Source organism: Motacilla alba, chromosome Z (genome assembly GCF_015832195.1).
Source record: "Motacilla alba alba isolate MOTALB_02 chromosome Z, Motacilla_alba_V1.0_pri, whole genome shotgun sequence".
In the NCBI taxonomy this organism is placed as follows: domain Eukaryota; kingdom Metazoa; phylum Chordata; class Aves; order Passeriformes; family Motacillidae; genus Motacilla; species Motacilla alba.
The window spans coordinates 51,997,628-52,021,925 of NC_052046.1; the positions used below are offsets into that span (position 1 = coordinate 51,997,628).

At 37.8% G+C, this 24,298-nt stretch overlaps 1 protein-coding gene across 4 annotated transcripts in view; it reads left to right on the plus strand.

The window, feature by feature from the left end:
• The window catches only part of TLE1 (TLE family member 1, transcriptional corepressor), a 79,739-nt gene that overhangs the window by 27,985 nt on the left and 27,456 nt on the right, over nucleotides 1–24,298 (plus strand). For 3 of the 4 annotated variants that reach the window (XM_038125876.1, XM_038125873.1, XM_038125875.1), the window contains exons 7-9: nucleotides 13,910–14,114; nucleotides 14,851–14,867; nucleotides 22,766–22,882. In XM_038125876.1, coding sequence (XP_037981804.1) covers nucleotides 13,910–14,114; nucleotides 14,851–14,867; nucleotides 22,766–22,882 — 339 coding nt within the window. Of the gene's footprint in view, nucleotides 1–782; nucleotides 10,259–13,909; nucleotides 14,115–14,850; nucleotides 14,868–22,765; nucleotides 22,883–24,298 lie in introns of those variants that run through there. The other variant, XM_038125877.1, reaches the window with a different exon arrangement.

Below are 24,298 nucleotides of genomic sequence, written 5' to 3' on the forward strand. Positions count from 1 at the left end.
GCTAAAATCTGAAGATATGCATCTGCAAATATGAATGCAGAGAGAAGGCAGATTCGTATAGGATAACATGTGGGCTACCAAATGTGAGTTGGTACCTCTTGCTAGATTCCTTTTTATTGACTGGGTGTTGGGGATATAGTGTGTACGCATTGAATGCTGTAGATCTCAAAACTGGTCTGTTTCTCAGCAGAGGTGAATTAATTTTGGTGGTAAAACGTGTGTGAAAAAAAGAAAGTCTAATTGGAACATATGGTTTCAGGAAGGGTTAGAAGGATTTGATATTGAAGAGTTGATTGATTAATTTTGTGTACTTCGCTCCAAATGATCTGGTTTAGACTGGTTTAGAAAGAATGGTTTTGGTGAAATATAAGGGACTGAAGTTGGACACAAGTGCTGGAATAGTGCAGTTGAAAGCAAGAATTTGCAGAATGTGGAGTAGTACGTGTATGTATTCATATATGTAATTGGCACAGAGGGTAAGTTATTTATTCCTAGAGGAAAGTATTACTTTCTCTAGAAAGTGTTTTAACTCACCTCTCTTGATTCAAGTGTATAAGCAGAAAAGCTTATGTGCTTTGAACATAGTGTTAAAGTGGATAATATTCATAAAAATGAAGTTTTTAAGTATAAGGAGACAAAATTAAGAGATGCATGTAATTTTTCTCTCTTACAAATGTCTGCTTTGCTGTCGTACTTAGTGAGATATGTGGAGGAATTGGAGTAGATAAAGAGTCAGTAGGCTGAGATAAAATGTAATGCAACCTTCAGTACTTGTCTGGAAATGTATGTTGGGAGGAGAAAGGAGTTGGGTGGGAGAGCTGAATTGATTGGTGCAGACAAAAGAAAAATTCAGCTTGGACTGCGTATGAGGAGAAATGAAATGTAAAGAAGTTAGTTGAGTAAGGACGAAGGATGATTATGTTCATGGAGCTGTCCCATCCCAGTGTGAGTAGGAGTAGAGAAAGTTGTTGGGAGTTAGTATGTTGAACAGTGTAGAGCTGCAGGTTGGCTTGCTTTGCAGTAAAAGTGGTGCAAAGAATGAACCATACAGATTTTGAGAAGGAAGCACTGATAAATTGAGGTGATCTAATTGCCACTGCATAGATGGGAGTGATGTGGACTGCACAAGCAAAATACACCTCTAACTAGGTGCCAGTGTCAACAATGGAGTCACTTGACAGTAGGAAGGTGCAGAGGAAGATGCAGGTGGAGGAAGAATAGGGGGACACAGGTACTGTAAATATTAAACTTTGGAATTGTACAAGAAAACAGCAACCTGCTTGCTGTGTTTTTCATGGAAGAAGAGCAAGACAGACTTGAGATAGGGACTGTGTGGGAGGACTAGACAAGAAGCTTGCTTTCCTTACTCTTGAATAGAGAGAGGCTAGCATAGACTGTTAGGATAACTTCAGGAAATAGTAAAGGCACAACAAAGATGTGGTTTTTCCACAGAAACTCTTCAATATGCATAGAGTTTGTTTCAACTGCAAAATTTCTGCTATCTAGGAACTGCATTATTTTTGAACTTTTCAGAGTACTTGCTGAACTACCAAGGTCGCTATCTGCTGTAACAGTTAATTGCCTGAAATTAATACTCAACTGCCTGAAACAGTATCTCGTACTATTTATAAAGGTGCTGGCTAACTGGCTCTTCAGATTGAGTACTTACAAGCAGCAGTAGTGAGGGAGTAAAAGCATGAATTAGCAAAAGTGCTTAAATGCAAGTTCAGAAGTAATTGTTGTTTGGTGTGTCGAAGTTGTTATGGAATGTAGAGAAAACATACAAGCTTCTGGACTTGGCTTGGAACACTAAATAAAGATTAGCGCGCTGCTTTTCTTATGACTGTCATATTTTTGATTTGTTGGTGTCTCTGAAATGTTTTTATAGTTGGTACTAACTGGGACAAAAGGATAGTGAGTATAATTTCAAATCCTCTATTTAACTTGTGGATTTTAATTTACAAAAAGTCTTGCTACTTAATAATTTCTGTCATGTTCAGCAAGTGTTAAATTTCTGGAGACTAAAAGAGCCTGGAAGGAAAATAAATACTTTTTAAGATAATCACATGTCAGTAATAAAACCCTCTAGAGTAGTATCTGTAAGTCATTTCCAAATTGGTGCATGCTTGAACTAGTTGTTTTTGGCAACTGTGCAGTAGGAGCATGCTTTTGAAGTGTTGTTGGATGATGGTTGTGTGCTAACAGTAGCTAAAAAGGCAAGTACTAGATTTGAGGTTAGAAGGTGAGTAATAGCAGGAATTTATGATTGCCACAGAAATGAAATGTGCTGGCAGTTTCTGCAGAGCAGAAGCAGTGTGTGCTGACAGCTTCATTCTGGAGGCTTCAGGCTTGCATCTGAGCCTTCAGAGAAGGCAACATGTACTTGTCTAAAGTTAAAGAAAAGCTTTGTTTTTGAACTGACTTGCACTGACAGTGATAGAGGAACATGAATGATTTCAGAAAACCAGCCTTTGTCTTGTCTGGATCAGGAGATTTTTAAGGTCATCTTCTGCCACTTTGAGACTGTGGTTCTGAATTTGTTGACTTTCTTTTAGAGTCTGGGAAGTCCTTTGGTGGAGACATGTTTTCCCGAGCAAGGATCATTTTTTCTGTGGTGACTCTGACTCTACATTTCCTGTCCTGTGGCATCTGTTTTTTACAAAGGCTTGTCTGGCTCTCCCATTGTGGCAATCCTTTTCTCCTGGTTGCCTTTGGCTTTGCTGTTTAGCCATTATTTCTTCAGAATTTAGCCTAAGAAATGAAAAAAAAACCCAACAACAAGATTTTATCTAAGTTAAAAACAAGGTAAATAGCATAATTAATACAAGGACCCTTAAAAACATGGTCTTCTGTTTCAGTTCTATTTGGTTTTTTGGGGTTTTTTTTGCTATGAAGTGTTTGAGACAGGAATTGTTCTTAAATGAGCCCTGAAATACACATTTTTTATATGTACAAGAACACCAAAGAGCTACATAGAAGTTACTATTTTTACATAGAAGTATAAATACTCACTATATATGTAACATACACAGAACAGTAAATGTAATATATAGTAAAAGTTGTACGTAGCAATATGTTAGTGATATATTAAGATGTAAAATATTGTGTATATGCCATATAAAGTGTGATGTGTTTGTGCATACATAAAAGGCTAGACAAGCAAAAGGGCTTCTTTAGTTTGTGAGGTGCTTGTTGTGTTGCTCTACTCATGCTTCAATGGATCTGCATGTGGTACAACCTAGAGAGTTTTAGGTTGGCTTGCATTGCCTAAAAGCACAGGGGAAGGAAGAAAACCCTTTTCTGCTGGCAAAAGCCTTTGTGTGGGTGCAGCTATGAGGGGAGTGTTAATGCGGCTTGGGGAGAAGATGTCACTGAACTGGAAGAATTCCATCTGCTGGCGATGCCCTGCATCCTTGCTGCAGGGGTCTGCCTGCGTGTGGTGGGATGACCCACAGAGGCTTCACAGCCTAGAGAGGCTGCTAGTGCAGACCTACTCCAGTGAAAATGCCAGTCCTGCTGGCAGTGCTATATGATTATTCCCTATATGATAATGGGAAATCCTGCCATTTAAGAATTATCACTAAAAATTTGTTAAATAGTTCATTGCTGGTCACTTTAGTGGAAAAACAGCTGATGGGCTTATTCACTGGGTGTGGTGGCGAATCATTTGGGTGTGGCCACCCACACCTGTCATTTACTGTTTACAAAAGTGATCTGAAGTGTATTATCTCTTATCTTTCTAATTCTGGTGCCTGGGCTTGCCCTTGAAGATGCCAGGAGGAAAGGCAGTGAAACCTAGCTGTTTACAGTAAGACAGGAAGGCCCAGAGATGATAAAAGTTGCTGCTCAGATTTGTACTAAGGGAAAGATAAGAGTCCTTTCTCCCTTGCTATATATAGTGGTAATGTGGAAACTAATCAATGATTAATAAATTACCCTTGAATATTAATTTTTAAATGCTTTTTGAATTACATTGGGAAACACTGAAGACCTGTTTCTTAGTTTTGTAGGTATAAAACTAACTGCATTATTAAAATTTAAGAGTGGGATCCTGTGATTCAGCGAAAAGTACTGTGTGTGTACTGGTATTGGCCATGTAATTAAGAGCAGCCCAAGCCTTTCTGGAAGAATTTTTTTCTTCTCTTCATGTTGAAAAAATTCAAATTTCTCATAAAAGTAGAAAATATTTCAGCATGCAAGCCAAGGAATACATATGTAAGAATGGGTAAGGTTGGAAGGGGCAGCAGGGGGACATCTAGTGCAACCTCCCTACTCAAGCCAGGTCATCCCAGAGCACATGGCACAATGCTGTGCCCAGATGGTTCTTGAATATCTCCCTTGAGGGAGACTCCAAAAGCTTTCTTGGCAACCTGTGCTCAGTCACCTGCACAGTAAAGAAGTTCTTCCTTGTGTTAAAGTGGAACTTCCTCTGCATCAGTTTGTGCCCATTGCCTTTGTCCTATTGCTCAGCATCCCTGAGCAGAGCCTAGGTCCATCCAGACACCCTCCCATCAGATACTGACAGACGCTGATGAGTACCCATCTGTTGTCTCTTCTTGAGGCCAAATAGGCCCAGCTCTCTCAGCCTTTCCTCATACGAGAGGTGTTCCACTTCCCTAATCACCTTAATAACTTCACCAGGTGAAGGCTTCCCAAAGGCTGAATAGAGGGGATGGATCACTTTGTTTGTCCTGCTGGCACTGCTCTTCCCAATGTACCCCAGGACACCATTGGCCTTCTTGGTCACCAGGACACACTGCTGGCGCATGGAGAGCTTGCTGCCCACCAGGACTCCCAAGTCCTTCTCCACAGAGCTGTTTTCCAGCAGATCAGCCTCAGCCTGTGCTGGTGCTTGGGGTGATTCCTCCCCAGTGCAGAACCCTGTATTTGCTCTTGTTGAGTTTCAGAAGATTCCTCTCTGCCCATGTCTCCACCCTTTTGAGGCCCTTCTGAAAGGCGGCACTCTAGAGTATGGCCACTGCTCCAGTTCTGTGTCATCAGTGACACATTTGTTGAGGAGGCATCTGTCCTTTTGCCTGAGTCACTGATAAGCAAGTTAAACAATAGTGGGGTCATTTTGAACCTTGGGGTACAGGCTTCCATTAGGCTTCATGTTGTTTTGAAGTAGGTTCATGGATTACTTTGAGCATGTTGTTGGACCTTCTGTATCTTATTTTTCTATTTTAATAGTTTAAGTGACTCAGGAGCTTACTGTACTTATAGCGGACCCCTGAAATACAGCTTCTCTGTCTTATCTCAGTTACCTTAGAGCTGAAATTAATTTGTGAAAAAAGGACTGTTTGGGCAATATGTGTGGCAAGCTGCCTTTATCCTAGTATAGCATCAGTTTTCTCTTTTATGAGAGGCAATTTATGCCACCCTTTACTGCTTAAAAATGTTGTGCAATTGATACTTATTAGTGTGGTTTGCATTGTCTGAACAAGCAAAAACAGGAAATGGGAAAAACTTTGAAGAGCTTTCTGTTCAGAAATTTAATAGACTTGAGTTAACTTCATCTTCTTTCTGACTTGGATATTTCCTTTCTGATATGAATTCTCTTCCCAGTAAAGTTGAGGGGTTTCATTTGCTTTTTTTGTGGAAGTGGAAAATCAGTGTGAAGACCCCAAGACACTACCATATACATCTCCTTTATTAAAGCATGAAAAAGGAACAGGATTTTACCCATGAGACAGTTTGGCCTTTAAATAATCATGCCACTGCCACACAGATTCTTATGTGTGAAATATACAGCTTTGAATAGTTTTTGCCAATGCTGTCCTTTTATGGACATAATGTTCTGTAGTACAGTGACATTTCATGTGGTTTATAGATGGAAGACTTGCTGAAGACACTATTCTTTGTTTCTGAAGGGACATTCTCTTCCCACATGAGGCACTGTGGCTTGTTCACATACGGACAGTTTTCAAACAACTACAAACCCACATTCTTGGGTCATTAGCTAGACATGCAGGGGTGGGCGCTTTAGAGTTTGTTTACTGTCGCAGAATGTGGCTTTCTTCCTGTCAGAATAAAGGATTTCGAAGACGAGGAAGTGAGGAAACCAAATAGACCAAAATAAACAAATATTTCAAAGGAAGTAGTTAGAAAATTAAGACATTATAGTGGTACCTGACTCACTTGTCGAAAACTTGTTTAAACAAGGAGACAACAGTAAGCAGTGAGAATTGGCATGGTCTAGTGGCAGGCCTGTCACTAGCAGGAGGCTACAAAGTTGATTAAGGAACTGGACCATCTCACGTATGAAGAAAGGCTTACAAATTTGGGCCTGTTCAGCCTTGAGAAGGGATTGAGATGACAAGGATGTCCTCATCATTGCCTATCAGTATCTAAAGGAAGGGTGCCAGTGGATGGATCCAGGCTCTGCTCGGTGGTGCTGAGCAATAGGAAAAGAGGCCACTGTCACAAACTGATGCAGAGGAAGTTCCACTTGAATATGAGGAAGAACTTCTTTACTTTGTGGGTGGCCTAGTGCTGGAACAGATTGTCCAGAGAGGTTTTGGAGTCTCCCTCACTGGAGATATTTAAGAACTACATGGACACAATCCTGTGCCATGTGCTCTGGGGTGACCTGGCTTGAGTAGGGAGGTTGTACCAGATGTCCCCCTGTGGTCCCTTGAAGCCTCAAGCATTCTATGATTCTGCAGTCTGTGAATCATAAAATTGGTATAAGTTGGAAGAGACCACTGGAGGTCATCTGATCTACTTGTTCCTGCTCAAACAGGATCACCTAGGGCCAGTTATGCAGGACCATGTCCACACAGCTTTTGAGTATGTTCAAATATGGAAATTCCAAAGCTCACTGGGTAGCCTGTGCAAGGGCTCGGTCAAAAATGAATGTGTTCTAATGTTCAAGAACTACCTCTGTGTTACTCTGCACCCATTGCCTCTTGCCTTTCATCGGGCCATATGGTGTTGGGCTATAAAGGTGAGATCTGGGGTATGTCATATGAGGAGGGGCTGGGAGACCTGTGACTGTTTAGCCATCTCTAGACATATTGTTGGATGCTCTCTGTTTTGTTTATGTCTCATGTAAGGAGAAACCCAGAAGAGTACACAGTAATTCAGCTGTAGTTCCCACAGTGGTAAGTAGAGAAGGATCCCCTCCCTAGACCTGCTGCAATACTTTGTCTAATGCAGCCTAAGATGCCATTCACCTACTTTTCCACAAGGGAACATTGCTTCTGGCTCATGCACAATTTGGTATGAAAGGACCTTTTCTGCAAATCTGCTTTCTAGCTCTGTGGATCCCAACATATATAAGTTTATGGTATTGCTCGTCCTGGTGTAGGTTATTGCACTTGCCCTTGTTGAATGTCATGAGATTCCTGTGAGTCCATTTTTCCAGGCTGTTGAGTTGTCTGTGAATGTTATCTCAGCTGTCTGGTGTATCAGCCGCTCTTCACAGTCAGCTAAAGAAAGCAAACTCAGACCTCAGTTTTGTAAACTGCTACAGTGGTACTGAAGATTAGGGCTGAAATAAGTCAGAAGGAAGGTTTTGTGGGGACTATTAACACACTTTGTGTGGTGATATTATCAAGGAAAAATAAGCATGTAGTAGCATCAAGAAGGAAACGTGACAGCTGCTGCCAAAACAAAATTGGGAAGTGGAGCAGTAAGCGGTGCATATTTGATATTTCACAAAAAAGTCTGTTTACCTATGATAGAAAGGTTTGGATTGGAAGAAACGTTCGAAGATCAAACCAAACCCCTCTGCCATGGGGACAGAAACACTTTCCATGAGACAGGTTGCTCAGAATCCCATCCAACCTTGACTTTGAGCACTTCCAGGGATGGGGCATCCAGTGTCTCACCGCCCGCAATATAAAAGTTTTGTCATTGTGTCCAATGTAAACTTACCACCTTTCAGTGTAAAACCACAGGCTCTTATTCTGCAGCTACAGGCCCTGGTAAAAAGTCTTTCCATTTCCTTACAGACCCACTTTGTGTGTAAAGGTCACAGTAAGGTTTCCCTGGAGCCTTCAGGTTGAACAACCCTAACTTTGTATTTTTTTCTTAGGAAAAGAAAAGGTGTTCCAGCCCTCTTGGATCATTTTTGTGGGCCTTCTTTGAACCTGCTGTAGCAGGTTAATGTTTTTCTGCACTGTAGACCTCAGAGCTGGGCATGGTACTCCAGTGAGCATCTCATGATGTAGAGGGAAGAAGAGGAACAGAACCACTTCCTTTGACCCACTGGCCAAATTCTTTTGATGCAGCCCAGGATACAGTTGGCTTTCTGGGCTGCAGATGCAGTAATCCAGTGATTTATCTTCTAGCACCCGCCAGTCCTTTTCAGCAGGGCCATTCCCAAGCCCTTCATCCACCCAGTCTAGGAATTGTCACAGCTCAGTACCAGACATTGCATTTGGCCTTGTGGAACCTGTTTAAAACCTCGTAAGATGGTCCCACTTCTTGGGAATGTCACGCCTTCCCTTAAGTGAATCAATTGCACTGCATGGCTTGGTGTCATCTGCAAGCTTGCAAAAGGCACAGTTTTTTCAGTCCCATTTCTTGTGTTATTGATGAAAGTGTTGAGTAGTGTTGGTCACATTTTGTGCTCCTGAGGGACACCACTCGTTACTGTTTTCCACAGAAGTGTGAAGCCATTGACTCTTTGATTTAAGTTTCATTGACTCTTCAGATGCAGTCATCCATCCAGCTCCTTATCCATGTAATAATCCATCCCCCAATGCACTATTTGTTTGAGTGGCAAGAATTTTGTGAGGGGCCATATCAAAGACGTGCCAGAAGCCTTAAGTAGATGGTATCTTTTACTGTTCCCATGTCCATGGATGTAGTCACTTTTGTAGAAGAATTGAATATGTTCTTCTAAGTGATTGTTTGTTGTCCTGAAATATGTTCTTCCCTATAGCTGAAATATTCTTTGGAAAGTACTTACAGAAATGTAAATGTGAGTATTAATTAACGGCTTAGAGTGTCTATTGAGTTTCCTCCTGCCAAATTCCACTGCTCATACTGCGGGTTGTACATACAGCTTTGGGCTTTTGAGTGTTTTAGGATGAGGGAGAAAATGGGATGTGAAAGGAACATAGTCTTGAGTTACTTCCTTTTTTTAAAAGGTTATATTTGCAGTACTGGTTTTGAAAATATTTCTAAACCAGTGAGGGAAAAGGTTGTTCCTTGATCAACTACCTTATGTTCTCGGACAGTGTCCCTCTTGTGTTTGTTGGCTGCAGATATTTGATGCAGGCTCTCATTTCCTTAAGAAATTCAAGGAAGCAAATGAAAGACCGGAAGATGTCCCTTTGGAAAGGAAGTGAATGTGATAATGAAACTGAACACAGTAATATGTGTTTTTCTCTCATGTCTTTCTGTCTGCTTGAGTTGAACAAAATCACATTTCTTCTGTTTTACAAAAGTTGACATGAAATAGTGTCCTTTACATTTTAGGTCTCTAAATGACTTGTGTTTTCCAGATATTTTCTCAGAACACCTCTGTGGAACTTGGAGGCAACTGTTGATAGTATTACTGATGCTAGTGATAATAAGATTTTGGAAATTTTTTTCTGTGTTTATTTTTCAAGTGTTTATTTAGAAAAGCACAAGAGAAGACAGCTCTTGTAGTCTGGGATAAAGCATAACCTTTTTTCCACTGTTCATTTACAATCACAGCTGAATTTTTAATTCAGCGCTTTTCAAGAGATACCGAAGAGTATATCATATATCTGTTTAAGAACAGAAGAATGCTCTAAGTGCTTAATGATAAGGATTAAAAAACATATATTTAAGTGAAAAAGGTGTCAAAGTAAAATCAGGTGTTTGAGACCTCACCAGAGCTGCTTATAGGTGAGGAGTGGGATTGTAAGAGCTTGTTCTCTACGAGCAAGGAGCCTAAGGGAGACCTATCACTGTTTAATTATAGGAGCTGTTTCACGAAGACATACTAACTCTATCTTTGGAAGTCTTTGTCGAAGGTTGAAAATGTAATTCCACATTTTAAGTATTGATTAAAGACATTTTCATAGCTGGACTTTGCCTAAAATGTGAGAAATAAAAAGCTGTTCTACCTTTAAAATTGTTAGGAGGAGCTTGCTCAGAGCTCCTCAAAATGCTGTTTTTTGTATGCCAAGTTTTGGGTCTTTATAGTTTAGTTATGGAGACACTGGGAAATACAAATCTGAGCCAATAAAACCTACATCTAAACAGTACAGTAATATGAGTTTGTAATTCCTTTTCTGCCCTTGCAAATATGAAGAACATCTGGGTTTGCAACAAAATGGTAGGTGAACTACAGATATTTTTAAAATCACTTCTGTGGCTAATTATCTTAAGTGCAGTCACTTAAGTATGCATCATTGCACTCCTCTCTACCTTTCCACTTTCCTCTGAAAGTGGACACAGCCTTTGCTCTGCAAGTAATGATAATAATTGGTACTAAGACAGACCTGTTACTCATCCTTTTTTGAGCACATTTCTTATGGCAGATGTCTAGTTTTTAATTAACTGCTAATGAACATGCCTAGTAGACCATGATACTGCTGCCAGCCTACTCCGTTTTATATCTCACTGCTGCTAAGCTCTTAAAAGGTTACAGAGCAGGCATTAGTGTCTTTGAAGTGATGGGAAAGTGATTATATGCATAACATAATTGTTTGTAGGATCTACTATGGCAAATGTTTAGTTACTAAATGCATCTGGTGAACATTGCTGTTAGCCCTCTCCCTGGTCTTTATTTTCTTCTTTTGTGTGCAGCACATATTCCTTTTATCCCTTCTACAAGGATAATACAATATGCTTTTAAAAATTAAAGTTTTTTAAATAAAAAGAATATGAACTTCTGGAAGGGATCATCTTTATGGATGATACTTCATCTCTTAGGGAGAACTTCAAACCTGTTATGAATAAATAACACAAGCAATAAATCAGTATATTAAAGTCCTGAACAGCAATGAACATCAGATAATAAAAATGAAATCCTTACATAACTTTGGTGGCTTAAAAGACCAAGATCAGGATTTCAGATTTAAATCAGTTTCATGTAGTGCCATATTTACAGATCTTTGTGTACCATGCCGTGTAAGTAACCATTTGCAAAGCTGCAAAAACGTGCAGAGCAGCTTTGCAATGCACTTGCAGCTCTCACACCACACCTTGCCCATTGCTCCCTACTATCTGTGTGCAATACCACCAGTGAGCACAGGATGCAACCCTTCCAGTCTCAGCTTCAGAACCTTTTATAAAGCTTTAATCTGTTCCTTATTTCTCATTCTTTTATAATGTGTGGTATGTAGGCTACAAACCAGAGCCAGGGAAATGGCAGGTAACATGCCCCTGACATTTCTTAAAACGTTAACCTGTACTTCCTGAAATCAAGTGGGTTAACTTGTTTGCTAATTAAACCAAGCAGGAGAGAGATGGATAAAGGGTTATCTTGGTACACTTCCCAAATTGTAGGGACAAGAATGGAAACAATTTAACTCCTGTTCTCTGTTTCAACCTTCCTGTGGTCACTCTGCAAAAGAAGCTGATTTGAGCTTATTGTTGGAGGAGAGAGGAGGCTTTTCTCCATGAAACGAGTTTCGAAGCAATAAATCACTTTTTATTCTTATGCAGTTGCATACAGAACTAGGTAATGTGGGGTGATAGTGCATCTGGGGACAAGTAAGACGGATGCCAACAATGCTGGACAGTACTGCTGATTGAAGCTGCCTCAGAGCTAGAGTGCAGATGACTGATCTGGCTGAAGTGGTCAATGAGGAAGGAGATGACTAAATTACCATCTCTGAAAGAGGCTCCCAAAATATCAGGTTATCACCTGTTTTGAGGAAATGTGCTGGAAAATACTGAAGTCTTGTTAAATACTGTGGGGAGAGGGATATCATATTGTTTAGAGGCTGGATTCAAAAAACAAGCAAAACCCCCAAACCAAACCTCTGCAGACCTGTCAGACCTTACAGTGCTCCTTACTGATACTACTTCAGTTAAGGGAAGCTTCACTAGCAAAACGTGATTGATATTGTAGAAAGTGGTCTACTGTGTTAACTACTTTAAAATCAAAATTATTCCTAATGCTTCCTTCAAAATGTTGCCTTTTGTAAACACATTAAATTAGTAGAATAAGAATAAGTTCTCTTTTACCTTGTTTTTTAAACATATTGAAAAGGGTGATGATCCAGATGTTTGTTCTGAAGTGTAGACTAGCATGGCTTTTTATGCAGCATTCAGAAATAAATTCCTGATATGTTTTGTGAGAAGGATTTGGTAAATACGTGGCTTTATAGAATTGACTAATTGGATTGTGGTAAATTTAAATATTGTCTTGTAATTAAAAATAAGTAAATGACTGCTGCATGACAGTTGGGACAGCAGAAAAGTGAAAAATTAGCAAGTGCAGTTTGGAGTTTTTGAATGTCAGCCCCTGTGTCTGCGTAATTTTATAAATAGCTCAAGGCATGTCTGGGGATGGGGTTATGAGAAGTAAAAGTATAGGAGTTCAGTAGTAATATATATAAATAGTAATAAATAAATTCATTCATATGCCAGTAGATGTTGTACGGGTATTGTTGACAAGTTGTCTTGAAAAGACTTCACACATAAAGAAACAGTTTAAATATGTCCGCATTATTTTGAATTGAGTTGGTTTTTTTTTGTGTGATGTGTGAAATATTGTAACTTGCAGTCCAGGTATGATTTTAGTAGCTAGCAGCAGTTCTGTAAAAATTTTATGTGCTATTACAGGGCCACTAGCATTCACCTGGTCAAACTTGAGTTCATCCTGTTCAGACATATGTTTATTTGTCTCCTTTTCAATCTCATTAACTGGATGGCACTCTAGCTTTTTCCTGGTATCTGTCTTGAGCAGAGGGGTAGTGGAGAGTGGCCAAGGTGGAGAGAATTGTTCTGTCTTCTATTCACATGTCCAGACACAAGGAAGCAGGAGAGAGAGGCAGAATACCTGTTAACCTGGAGCAGATTATGGGAGCTATGACTAAGCTAAATGTGCTTTTGAAGCTTCATTTTCTAAAAAAAACCTTTGCTAAGCATTTTGGGCAAATTAAATGGATAGCTGAACTTGGTAAACATTAATAAAACCATGGAAGCTTTAACTAGAACATATCTTAATATTTAAACTATTGGAAAGATGTTCTAATGTAAAAACTCTGTTTCTAAAATTACTTACAGATTATTTTAGCAGATTGGTTGCAGGGTTGTATGTCCACTCGCTATGATTTTGATCTTGCAAGCTCCTTTTTAAATAGGTGGAAGTATTCATTAATACCATGTTTCTTGTTGAAAATTCTATGCTATCTAAAATACCTGGGTTTTCAGCTCAAAGCTGTCTCCTAAACAGAGTAGTAAATCATGAATAATTTCCCCTCTTTCCCTAAAAAACCTTGGCTAGAATAAAATGCAAATTAAACTTTACTAAATATGAAATTCATTATATCTTTTACATTATTTAATATTCAGGATAGAAAGGTACTTGCTGCTTCCAAACTGGGGGAAGAGAGGGATGTGAATTTAAATCAATCTTGCCACTGGAACTTTTTTTTTTTTTCAGAACAGTGATACAGCTTTCTCTAGAAAGGGAAAGGTGTTTGATTCTTCTGTGCTGTTCTTTGTTGCCAGAGATGCTGTGGCAGGCAGTAGCTGCCCAAAACAAGCTATAATTGCTGAACTTATGTGTCAGGCTGCAAAATAAGTATCCAGCTAGCTTTTCTGGGATGTAAGCAGCATTTTCTCGGACCTCATGATACAATGCAGTGTATATAGTGCGGTGGGTTAAAGGGGAGGGGCTAGATTAAGAGGAAACAAATGAATGTCAAAAATAACTATAGATTCTCAGTAATTAACTGAACTTCTGCCTTATCCTTCCCTAACTATGTGCTGTACGTTGTTCTTCTGGGGATGGTGATACCACTGAGAACAGCAGCAGCAGTTGCAGGCTCAGCATCTCTCCCATGGCCATGGACCTCCAGTGCCTCTAACACCACATCCATCAGGACTTCAGCCTCCAGGAATCCCTCCACTTGGAAGCAGTGCTGGCCTTCTTGCCCTCTCCAGTGCTTTGGGTGGGCAGTCTCACTTGGCAATAAAAGATGACAAGAAGCATCACGATGCAGACCACCACAGAGGTGAGAGGCATGGCAGGCCTGATTAGGACATTGTCAAATTTGCGCATTGCTGCAAATTATATGCATCTCTAAAGAATCAAGTTATATAGAATGAAAAAAACTGTTGGCAAACTTTAAAATGTCTGCATATAAACCACTGAAGCAAAATTCAGCTTGGAATTTTTCAATATTTTAAAGGGGATCACTAGGTGTCACCTGCTCTGTACTTTGCAGGGCCTTTTGACATCCTGGTAAATGCTTAGTTGTAATAACAGTGGCCTGCACCATATTGTGGAAAATTGTTAAACTGCATAATGGTGATTTTTTTCAAAGAAAGTAATGTTGTTAAATGGATGGGTGGGAAGGTAGGGGGAACAGAAGTTAAATTTTGAAGTGAATGTGTTCAAAGAAAAGATTTAGATAATTGCATCTGTTACTTTAGTTTCATAAGCTTAAATTCTAGTACTCAGATATTGGACAAAATTGCACTTGAGTAATTTTTGAAAAGAAAATAATTTATTCTGTCATGAAATAAAACTAGGCTTTGTATATGGTTAAACTGTAAATCATGGTTACAAAATACTGTAATTTTCAGGAAATCACTGTATTAGGAATGTGCAATGACTTATATAAATAAAAGCCATTTTAAAACTGTTTGTGGCTTGTGTTCTAATTTTTTCCCCCCTTTTTTATTTCTGTTCTTGCCTCTGTGTCTGAACGGGCATGTCTGTCCATTTCTTGGTTACTGCGGGAGCAGACAGAGAGCCAGGCACAGTAAGTACCAACATTCCTGCTAATGTTTCCATTTCCAGTAATGTAATAATCCGATGATGTGCTGTTTGTCTGTATTGTCTTCCTTTTAGTTATTTTCATGATACAAGGCATATGTGTTTTCTGTTAAGATATGTCTTGGTTTATGCAGAACACCAGATCATTTGTTTATTGGACTGTATTAAGGAGTCTTGTTTCTGAGTAGAATGCTTTTAAGGTAAACCTGAACTTTAGTTTGCTTGTTGAAGGCAAAAAGAGGGCACAAAGCTGCAAATCAAAAAGGATGTTGCAAATACAGCATTTTTAGTCCAGAGTTAAGATTTTTAGTCTCTAAGACTTTCAGGAATTAGAGATGGAGAACAGGTGAGAAACTTAAATGTGAGAATTTTAAATGTGTCATGACGGTGTTTAGCCCTAGGAGGTTTTTTTAACTGCATCTGTTTAAGCCATACTAATGTCATTACTGCCTAATTGTGCTTCAGGTATAACTCCTACAGCGATACTTTTTTCCCTGTAGACATAAGCTGTAATAGCCATGGCCTTGTCTGAAAATCCCTCTAAAGAACTACTTGCTGCTTTTCATGCTGTTTTCTTTTAAGTGATATTGCTGTATTAATCTGTTAGAGATAGTCACGTGCAGCTTAATTCAAGTAACAAAGCTCATTTCTGTTTGTTTATGTCAGAGGTGAATTTTGGCTCTATTTTGTTCCTTTTCTCAATTACAAAAGACAAGAACTAGGAAAAATTATTTGACAGATAGCTGTACAGTACTAAACTTCTGACTTTTATTACTGCTTATTTAATATAGATAAAAGGCTTGCTTGACAGTTATTTACTGGAAACTATCTGCATATCTTTTGCAGCAGTCTTTTAGTTTTAGATTACTAAGCAAGAAACATTCATTTCAGCTTGCTTATTATTAATGGCAGTGCATCTGCAGAAATAATTTTAAGCTGTGTTCTTATGAAGTCTCTGACTTATTAAGGGCTTTTTGCTCTGTGTGGGACATACTTTGAGTGCTTTTAGTTGACTGCAGGAATCCCCAGCTAGTGATGGCTCTGTGCTTTGATTTGATTGTTATGTTTCGTGTCCTTGCCCTGGTCCCAGCTTCCCCTACCCTGTCTGTCATATAATTTGGTTTAATTAAGTTTAATTTTAAGTAATTTTGGTCGAGGCTCGGAACTTTAAATCAGGTGCTCAGCATTGTGAAATTTGGACTCTGAATTAATCTTGTAGCTGAGAATAGTTTGTGCCTATGGAAGGAAAAATATCAAAAATTAAACCTCACTTTTGGGTTGTGGGAGAGTTGCAGGATCACTTGCTTAGTTTATTATAGATGTAAATTTTACTTAAGCTATGTAAAATTATTGCTGCAGTTGCTTCTGTATCCATATGTCTAACTGATGATTGCTTGCTTATAACCTGAAGCAGACTTGTTTTTATGCTGGTTTTATCAGTAATTAATTTTTAAATAATCTGAGGCTTTATATCGTAAAGGAATTTTGCCATGTGGATATATTGAGTTTTGAAAACTACACTATGGTAATTCTAGTTTCTTTTTTCTTTTCAGTGCAGGATAATACTGCATAGCTAACTTAAACTTTATTAGCTGAATACAGGTGAACTTGAACTTAAAATTGCTTAAATACATTGTTACATCAAAATCTTAACAGTGAAGGACACCTTCAATGAAAGAATAATTCAAGAGATAATTTTAACCACAGAGTCAAACTTAACTATCAGCTGGGTATTATGGGCTCTTCAAACTTCTCTAATTCTCTTGTATTTTTAATGGAATTTTCTATTAATGTAAAATATAGTTTTAAGGATAATAGAAATGGGTTCCAAGTACACAAGGGATAGTAGTAGGTCTGTTTGGTTATGTGTGGTTGAAATCACTTTATAACATCTGGATCATCAAGATAAAATTAATTTGATTTTTAGAATAACATTTTAAAAGTAATGGTGCTGCTAAAAATCCTGACAGGCATGCTTTCATCATCCAAGACACCAAACTCCAGGCAGTTTGTAAGTTACCTAAATTCACCATGATGTTTGGTATTACTGTGCAGTTCTACAATATGATTTCTATCAAATATGTCTGGCATGACCTTCAAGCACTATCAGTAGAAGCTAAAAGCTTGCAATGTCAGTTTGAAAAGTTAAAATTTAGCGCCTGTCTATGGGGTTTTAAATTGATTTTTTTGTGACATTACTTTGGGTTAAAGCATACTGTGACAAAATGGAGCATATTAATTTTTAAATTAGATCTGGGTTTATTTTTTTTTGAAGTCTCCTTAGATAAGCAGTAAGAAGTTTTTATGTATTGTATGTATAGAAATACACCAAAATTAATGAAATTCTTGTATTTATATATGAATATACAGACAAGGCTTCATTATTTTTTATTTTGAACAGTTTAACTACTTTTGTTGTATCTAAATAGCAAGGGCTACATTTTAATTTTCTATATTAGCTCAAGTTCCAGAAAGTAAAATGAAGAAAAGTTTTTTGGTAAATGCTTGTTTGTGTAATGAGTAACATATAAGTTAGTTATAGTAGTGTATTTCCTACATGAATGCTAAAACCATATTGTCAGATTTAAATTGCGTGCCTAGGTGGGTAGTGGCTGGTTGGTTTTGGCTGATTTATCTCTTAACCATCTCAAACTGGGTTGTGTTATTGTGCAAATGCAGGCATCCCTTCTAATGTGGCAAATTCTGGCTGCAGGTAGTGAAGCCAGGCAAAGGAAGCAAGTTTTGCAATGGAAACTGAAAGCTTTGGGAGATAGCAATATAAAAGAACTTTGATGTCCACATTTTTTTCTTTAGGAAACTTGCTTGCAGAAGTATTCAAACTCATTTTAGGCATTCATTTATCACTTGTCTTCCCACTGTTCTAGTATCCTCTTTGGACAGCACAGAAATGCAAATGTATTGATGCACTCTGTTGTAACAGTAATAATTTTCAGACAGTGAAATCTTACTTCATTGTGTGTTTAGGATTTGCATTATTTATCTTTTTATCTTTTTACAGTATTTATCTTTTGTCCTCATGAAAAATACTGAGCTTATTTTCTAAGGCCTAGGAAGTATTCATAAATCTTCCCAGACATTTTTTTACCTTCATTGTTAAGCGTAAATATTGCTATTGTTTTGTAAAGCAAATGATCTTTTCCTACAGCTGAAAAATATTCTGTGTCCTGAGCTCTCTGTCCTATTCTTCACCTCCCAGTCTTGGAGAAGGTGGGCATGAACAACTGAGTGCTACTTTTTTGGAAGATATTATGTGCAAGCTGGTTTTGTTTTGTGTTTTAGTTCTTTTAATGGGTGGAAGAAATTAATAACAGTTGTTACATGGAAGTCTATGGTACTGATCAGCATACCACAAGTATGTTTCTTGGACTTTTTGAAGACAGAATGGCTCCAGAGGTTGCTCATGTGTAAGAGCTCTGGGTTGTTATGTTGCAGTTTAGTTTGTAGCTGATAGAAGGCAGCATAAGGTTGATGACAAAGGGCAAGGGGGTAGAGATGGTATGGTAAAAATTTTTATGGATACCTTGATTTTGGCAAACAGTAGCTCAAAAATACTGAAATCAACTTATTCCTTGTTAATGTCTTCCGATTGTAAAATCAATATAAATTAAAATGGTGCTTAAAAAAAAGGTGAAGTCAAGTAGCTTTCCATCAGGAGTAATTTAACACAAAACCTACTGACTTCATAAGTCAGCTTTTGGGTTTTTGACACTGTTTTGCAGTAAACATATTGAACAAATTGAAGTTAATGATTCTGGAGTAGAATAGCTTTGAGTGCAACCTTTTGCCTCTCTGGGGGATATTGAAGTCCCATCTTCCAGCATCTACTCTATTCCTGTCAGTGAGTCCTAACAAAGAGCAACTGATGTTTTGGGTGTAGTTGTTAGACTTGATCCTGTTTTGCCTACTCAGCAAGGAATTGCACTTGTTCCCGTCTATTTTTGCATATCTGTAGATAGCACTTATGTGTGATACAGCGGCAGGGTAGAGGTCCCATACATGGTTAAATAAAATAAACACAGAGGCTCTACTGAGCACAGCAGGCAAGCCCAAGTTGTTAGCTGTGGTAACTGGCTGTGATGGCTGGTGGCTGTCCTTGGCATGGATCTACAGCGAGTCAGGGAATGGCCCAGCACAGAGCCAGCCTATGTGTGTGCACATCTTTGGGGAAAAGGGGAGTGAGAGGACTAAAGAGCCCAGCACTAGAGAGCATCTTAACTGGGACCAGGTGCAGTTGAACCATGTGCACAGATGTAATGTAAATACTGTTATTTAATTGATGTAATGATCAGCATAAAGTCAGTTGTCAGTTCTGTATGTACTATTCTGTATGAATTGTCTGTGCTGTATTGTAAGTGGAATAATGGGATAAATGAGATACTCTCTGCCTGCGCCTGTGGCACGCATAGTTGAGGTTTGGAAGTGGTTCCTGTGGGGAGCAGTGTTGCAGTCAAAGACGTGCATTTGAGTAATGTCCATTATATTCCTAGTAGGGAACCTATATTCTTTCTGTGCATCAGGACTAGGTTTTTTGTTTCACATTTGCCTTCTGGTGGTTTTAGTATTTAACTTTTGCTGGCAGCAGAGTTGCTTTAGGATCGCAAGTTGCCTGTTGTACAGCATTTATTCGGTCTGGTAATTCTGACTGGAAAACACATGAAACTGATTTTTACCACTTCCTCTGATCTGAGCTTCATGATTTGTAAGTGTTGCATTGGTAATCCTTAATAAACTGAACTCTAAAGTATGAAAGGCGTATCCTCAGTCATGTATCTAATCTGTTGAAATTAAGACAAAATAAAATTTGGTGCTGTGCAGTTTCTCTTTAGGATACAAACTATGCATGTATGTGTATATATATATGTATATATATATATATATATAATTTGCCCTTTTTGCATAAGCTGAATCATTATTGAAGAGCTGTCCCAGCTGAAAATTTCTGTAGAGTTATTTTGTTAGTAGACCTAGTTAGGAGAACTAAACAGATCACTCTTCTAAAGAGACAATATGGAAACTCTAATGTTGTAAAGCTGCTGCTGTTGTCTTCTGACTGGCCCTGTTTGATAGTAGACATACAGCTGGTATAAACCCTACCAAAGCTAAAATGAGGAAAGATGGCTTTTAGTATGCTGTTCTCACTGTTCTCTGAACCTTAACTTTACAAGGGTGAGAGATATTAGCCCAAGGCTTATATGATCAGCTCTTTACCGGTTCTTGTATTTTCATTTATTTAATTTGTTCTTCAGTGTTCTGGATTTACTATTTGCACTATCTTAAAATATTCATATTTTCACATTATTGAATGAAATCTTACATATTTGGTAGTTTGAGTTATGGTAGTAGTTTACAGTAGCAAGCTGGTTTTCTTTACCTGGTTTTAGTCAAAGTTGTTAGAACTTTCTTGAACTTCTATGGGAAACAAAGCAGTAATTTTTTAATTTTTGAGTTTACTCATAGATTTTGCCATTAAAAAAGCACAATCTTATTTGCTCTTAATCTAATATAGCTGTTGGTAAATGAGCTGCTCTACAACAGCTTCCTATCATGGATGCTCTGATCACAGAGAACAGTGGTTTAAATTAATGTGATAAGTAATAGAAAGGTGGTGTAAATATGACCATAGGGGATAAGTTTTGCAGAATAAGCTTGTGATATAATTATATATTTGTGTGAGAAACCATCAGTCTTTTAGAGAAAAAACAAATCTAATAATCTTTGTTTGGTGTTTAGGACACAGTGGGAGCTGGGATTTCCTATGTTATATATCACAGTTTTGAAAATCTACAAGACAAACAGTATAAAATATTGTCAGCGTTGTCTAGGTAGACTAAAATTTAAAAGAAAAAAAAATCAGCTATTGTAGTTATGCCTAAAGGTTGTTACTCCCAAATAGCAGGTTTGCTAAATTTTTTTCCAGATGTTGCCTTTTTCCCACCTTTCTGCTGTTCACATTTTTTTGAAAATTAAAATGAGGAGGTGAATTTATTATCTTTACTGCATTTGCTTTAATTGTTTCAATCTAAATTCTTCAATAGAAAAATAGATACTTTTAGTTATTTTTATGAAGGAAAGTATCTCTTAACCAAAATACTTTCTTCCTTAGGAGGAAAGCACCTCTAGTCAAGTTTTAATTGACATCTTGCTTCTTAAGGTGTTCCCATTGCTTCTTAAGATGTTTCTACAGCTACAAGCATGATGGATTTAACATAAAAATGTTGAAAATTAGTTTTAATGGTTTTCAGACTAGTGAATCCCTGAATTTGTGTGCATCTGGGAGGAGATAAGGGGTTAAATTCCGAATGTATTTGTCAAGGCAATTAGTTCAATGATCCAACAAGCCCACCTTTTAGCCACAAAACATTTTGGTAAAGACATTATTTTGAGCTTCTTTATACTGAATTTCAATAGACCCTCCTATATGCTTTATGTAAGCCCTTTGGCATTTGTTTAGCTTGAATAGTCATGAATAAAAGAGCTTAGAGTTGGCTTTAAAGTGCAGCTTCTGAATTAGGAAAAAGAGGATTCAGATTGCCTTATGTACCCTGTTTCCTTGTCCTTCTCCTTGGGGCTAAACATTTGTGTCTGAGCAAAACTATCTTGATGTCTTCAGGTTTTAAAGGGGAAGCTATTCAGTGCACAGTTCTGGCTATTTGTGTAAGTTTATGATATATTACAAGTAAATATCTCTGTCTCTTCGGTAGATCTAAATATGTCTTTTGAGGGTTTACGCTGAAGTTCATGTTGGTATTGGACTCCTCTCTTGAGAGAGATGCGTGTATGGATGTAAACGCGTGTTTACTTATATATTTATGTGAGCCTATATTTATTTATCTAAGCATGTACTTGGCTTTTAGGATCTGGGCTTACCAGGTCTTTGTGAAAGGAGATTTTTTTCTCAACCCATTCAGTATTGTTCACAGCATTAACACATCAGTGAACAAATTGCCCTCTTGCATATGCTAATCCTGCACTTAAAAGAACTCATTGTAACACATTTTAATGCTTTAGCTGGAACTGAGATGGAGGTGGGAATCCGGAATCACAGGCATATCAAATTGTCATGTGACTGAAAAATGTCTAAAATGCTCTTTGGGTCAACAGTTTGTACTTAGCATAACTTAGCATGAATGAAAGCAGCCCATGTAGTTTGAGGAAAAGATTAGTCTTAGCTTTTTTCTTTTGTGTGTCTGTGTTGGCCTCAGTTTTTCAGATCAAGTCTGATTAAGCAACACTTTAGCCTTAATTTCACACTAGTAGTGAATGTTATGCTGGAAGTAAAAATATTTGATCTTTGTTTGCAATACATTTGTTGAAGGAATCCAATTGGAGTTTACTCCAGCTAACAATTGATTACTGAATTACTGTATTCAGCACATACTTGTTATTTTAGGCCTTAAAGGCAAACTGCTGTTCATCTATCCATACCTGCAGGTGTAGGTACCAAAGCCTCATCTACTTATGATGTTCTGAAAGTGACTGATCAATCAGATTGTGTAGTAAATCTCTTTTATTATATGTAATCTGAACATTATAAAAATAATAAAATCTTTGTTACTTGCTCATGAATAAACTGCAAGCCTTCTTCTCCTAAATAATAAATTCAGTTGAATTAATTAGTTAAATAGATGGTGACTGACAAGTGAACTAAACTTTTGGTAAGCTGAACAATGAAAAGCGAAGCTGCTTAGAATGCGTGGAGCTGTCTGTTTGCCTGGAGGACTTTGTTTTGAATTAAATTGAATTAAAACACTAAGTACGTATCACATTTCTAAAACATCTATCACATCACTTTGGGTTTTTAAGAATATATGGAGGAATCCTAAAAGGAATTTTTTTGATTGACCTTGTTTTTTGTCGTTACAGAGTAATTCTCTGTTGGTCCCTGACAGTCTACGAAGCACAGATAAACGCAGGAATGGCCCTGAATATGCCAATGACATCAAAAAGAGAAAGGTGGATGATAAGGATTCCAGCCACTATGTAAGCAAATCTGTGTCAAGGAAATGATTAATTTATTTGCACATACCGTGCTTGTATGAGGAGTAATAGACGTGTGAAGACCAAGGCAACTTTCCTATAGCTGAAGTAGTACATGAATATATGTGCCAGAGAGGCACAAGATTCAAATTTTGGGTAGAGTAGTGACTCAGTATTTTAGGATATTGTGAAGTAATAGTCCTAAATAGGAGTGGCTGTTTGGGATTCGTGTGTGCTCTGGGGCATTTTCAGAGTTTTTATTTGAGTGAAAGAGTTTATTTCTGGACTTCTCTAGAAACTACATTTGTTTGAAACGGAGGATTTTGTTATTGAGAGGAGTTTGGTAAATTTTAATGCTAAGTAGTTATTACCATGCTGAGTTGTAATTACCATTACAAATTACATATGCCATCAAGCTGTACCAACTTACTGAATTTTACTTCTGACTGATAAGGCAATTTCAGCAGAAAGCGAACTGAAATATTGAAAGTTCAGAGTTTTGTGTTTTGCAATTTTAACTAGCTTGCTTGGTGCTTGGTTTCAAAGAGACACTTCAGTGCAACAATGTGTGTGAATGTCAGAAGGTTCACATAGGCTTTTGACTTCAAGTCTAAAATCTCAGCCAAAACACAGGATGGTACTTAAACAGGCCTAAGAAACTAGAGCTGGTGTGAGAAAAGCAAAATTCAAATCTATCAGAAGATACTGTACTTTGATACAGAAATAATGTGGCAAATTATCTGGTTTATGTGATTCGGATCACTAATTAGTTCTTGGTTACTGAAACCCAAAAGAAAACTAGGTGCCATTTTATTTTCTCAGTATTTGGTAGGGTAATTTTAATTTCTCTCCACTTGGATAATATCTTTGAGCAGCTGTTAGATATTTTAGTGCTGTTAATGGTTTTACAAGTTTTATTTCCACCACTTTCTAATAATAATGTTTTGATTACAGAAGGGTTTGGCAAACTTCCCCATGTTACTCCCTCAACTTTAAGGGTTTGATACTCTATTGGCATTTTTAATTTTAAATATTTGGAGATTAAGCATTCTTAAGCTATGCTTGATATAAAAAGGAAGAAAAAGCTTAACTTAGTTGTTTTTCTTGTGTTTCTACCATAAAGAAATGTAAAGGATGCTATTGCACAGTAGAAGCAGTTTTTAATCCACATTTTAAGTATGGTTCTGCCCTCTGTTTGTTTGACATAGATTTTACAGGTAAAGGCAACATCAAGTTAAAAAATGGAGCAAAGCAAGGATATTGGAAAAGTCCAGATTTATTCCAGTCTTGAAGATAACTTTTTTTTGAATGTCCACCAGTTAAGCAAATAAACATCTGCTGATTTTGAGCTCATTTTAGATTAATCCGTTGTAGGGACAAGGAAATACTGCTTTTGTCAAAAGGGACATAAATGAATTG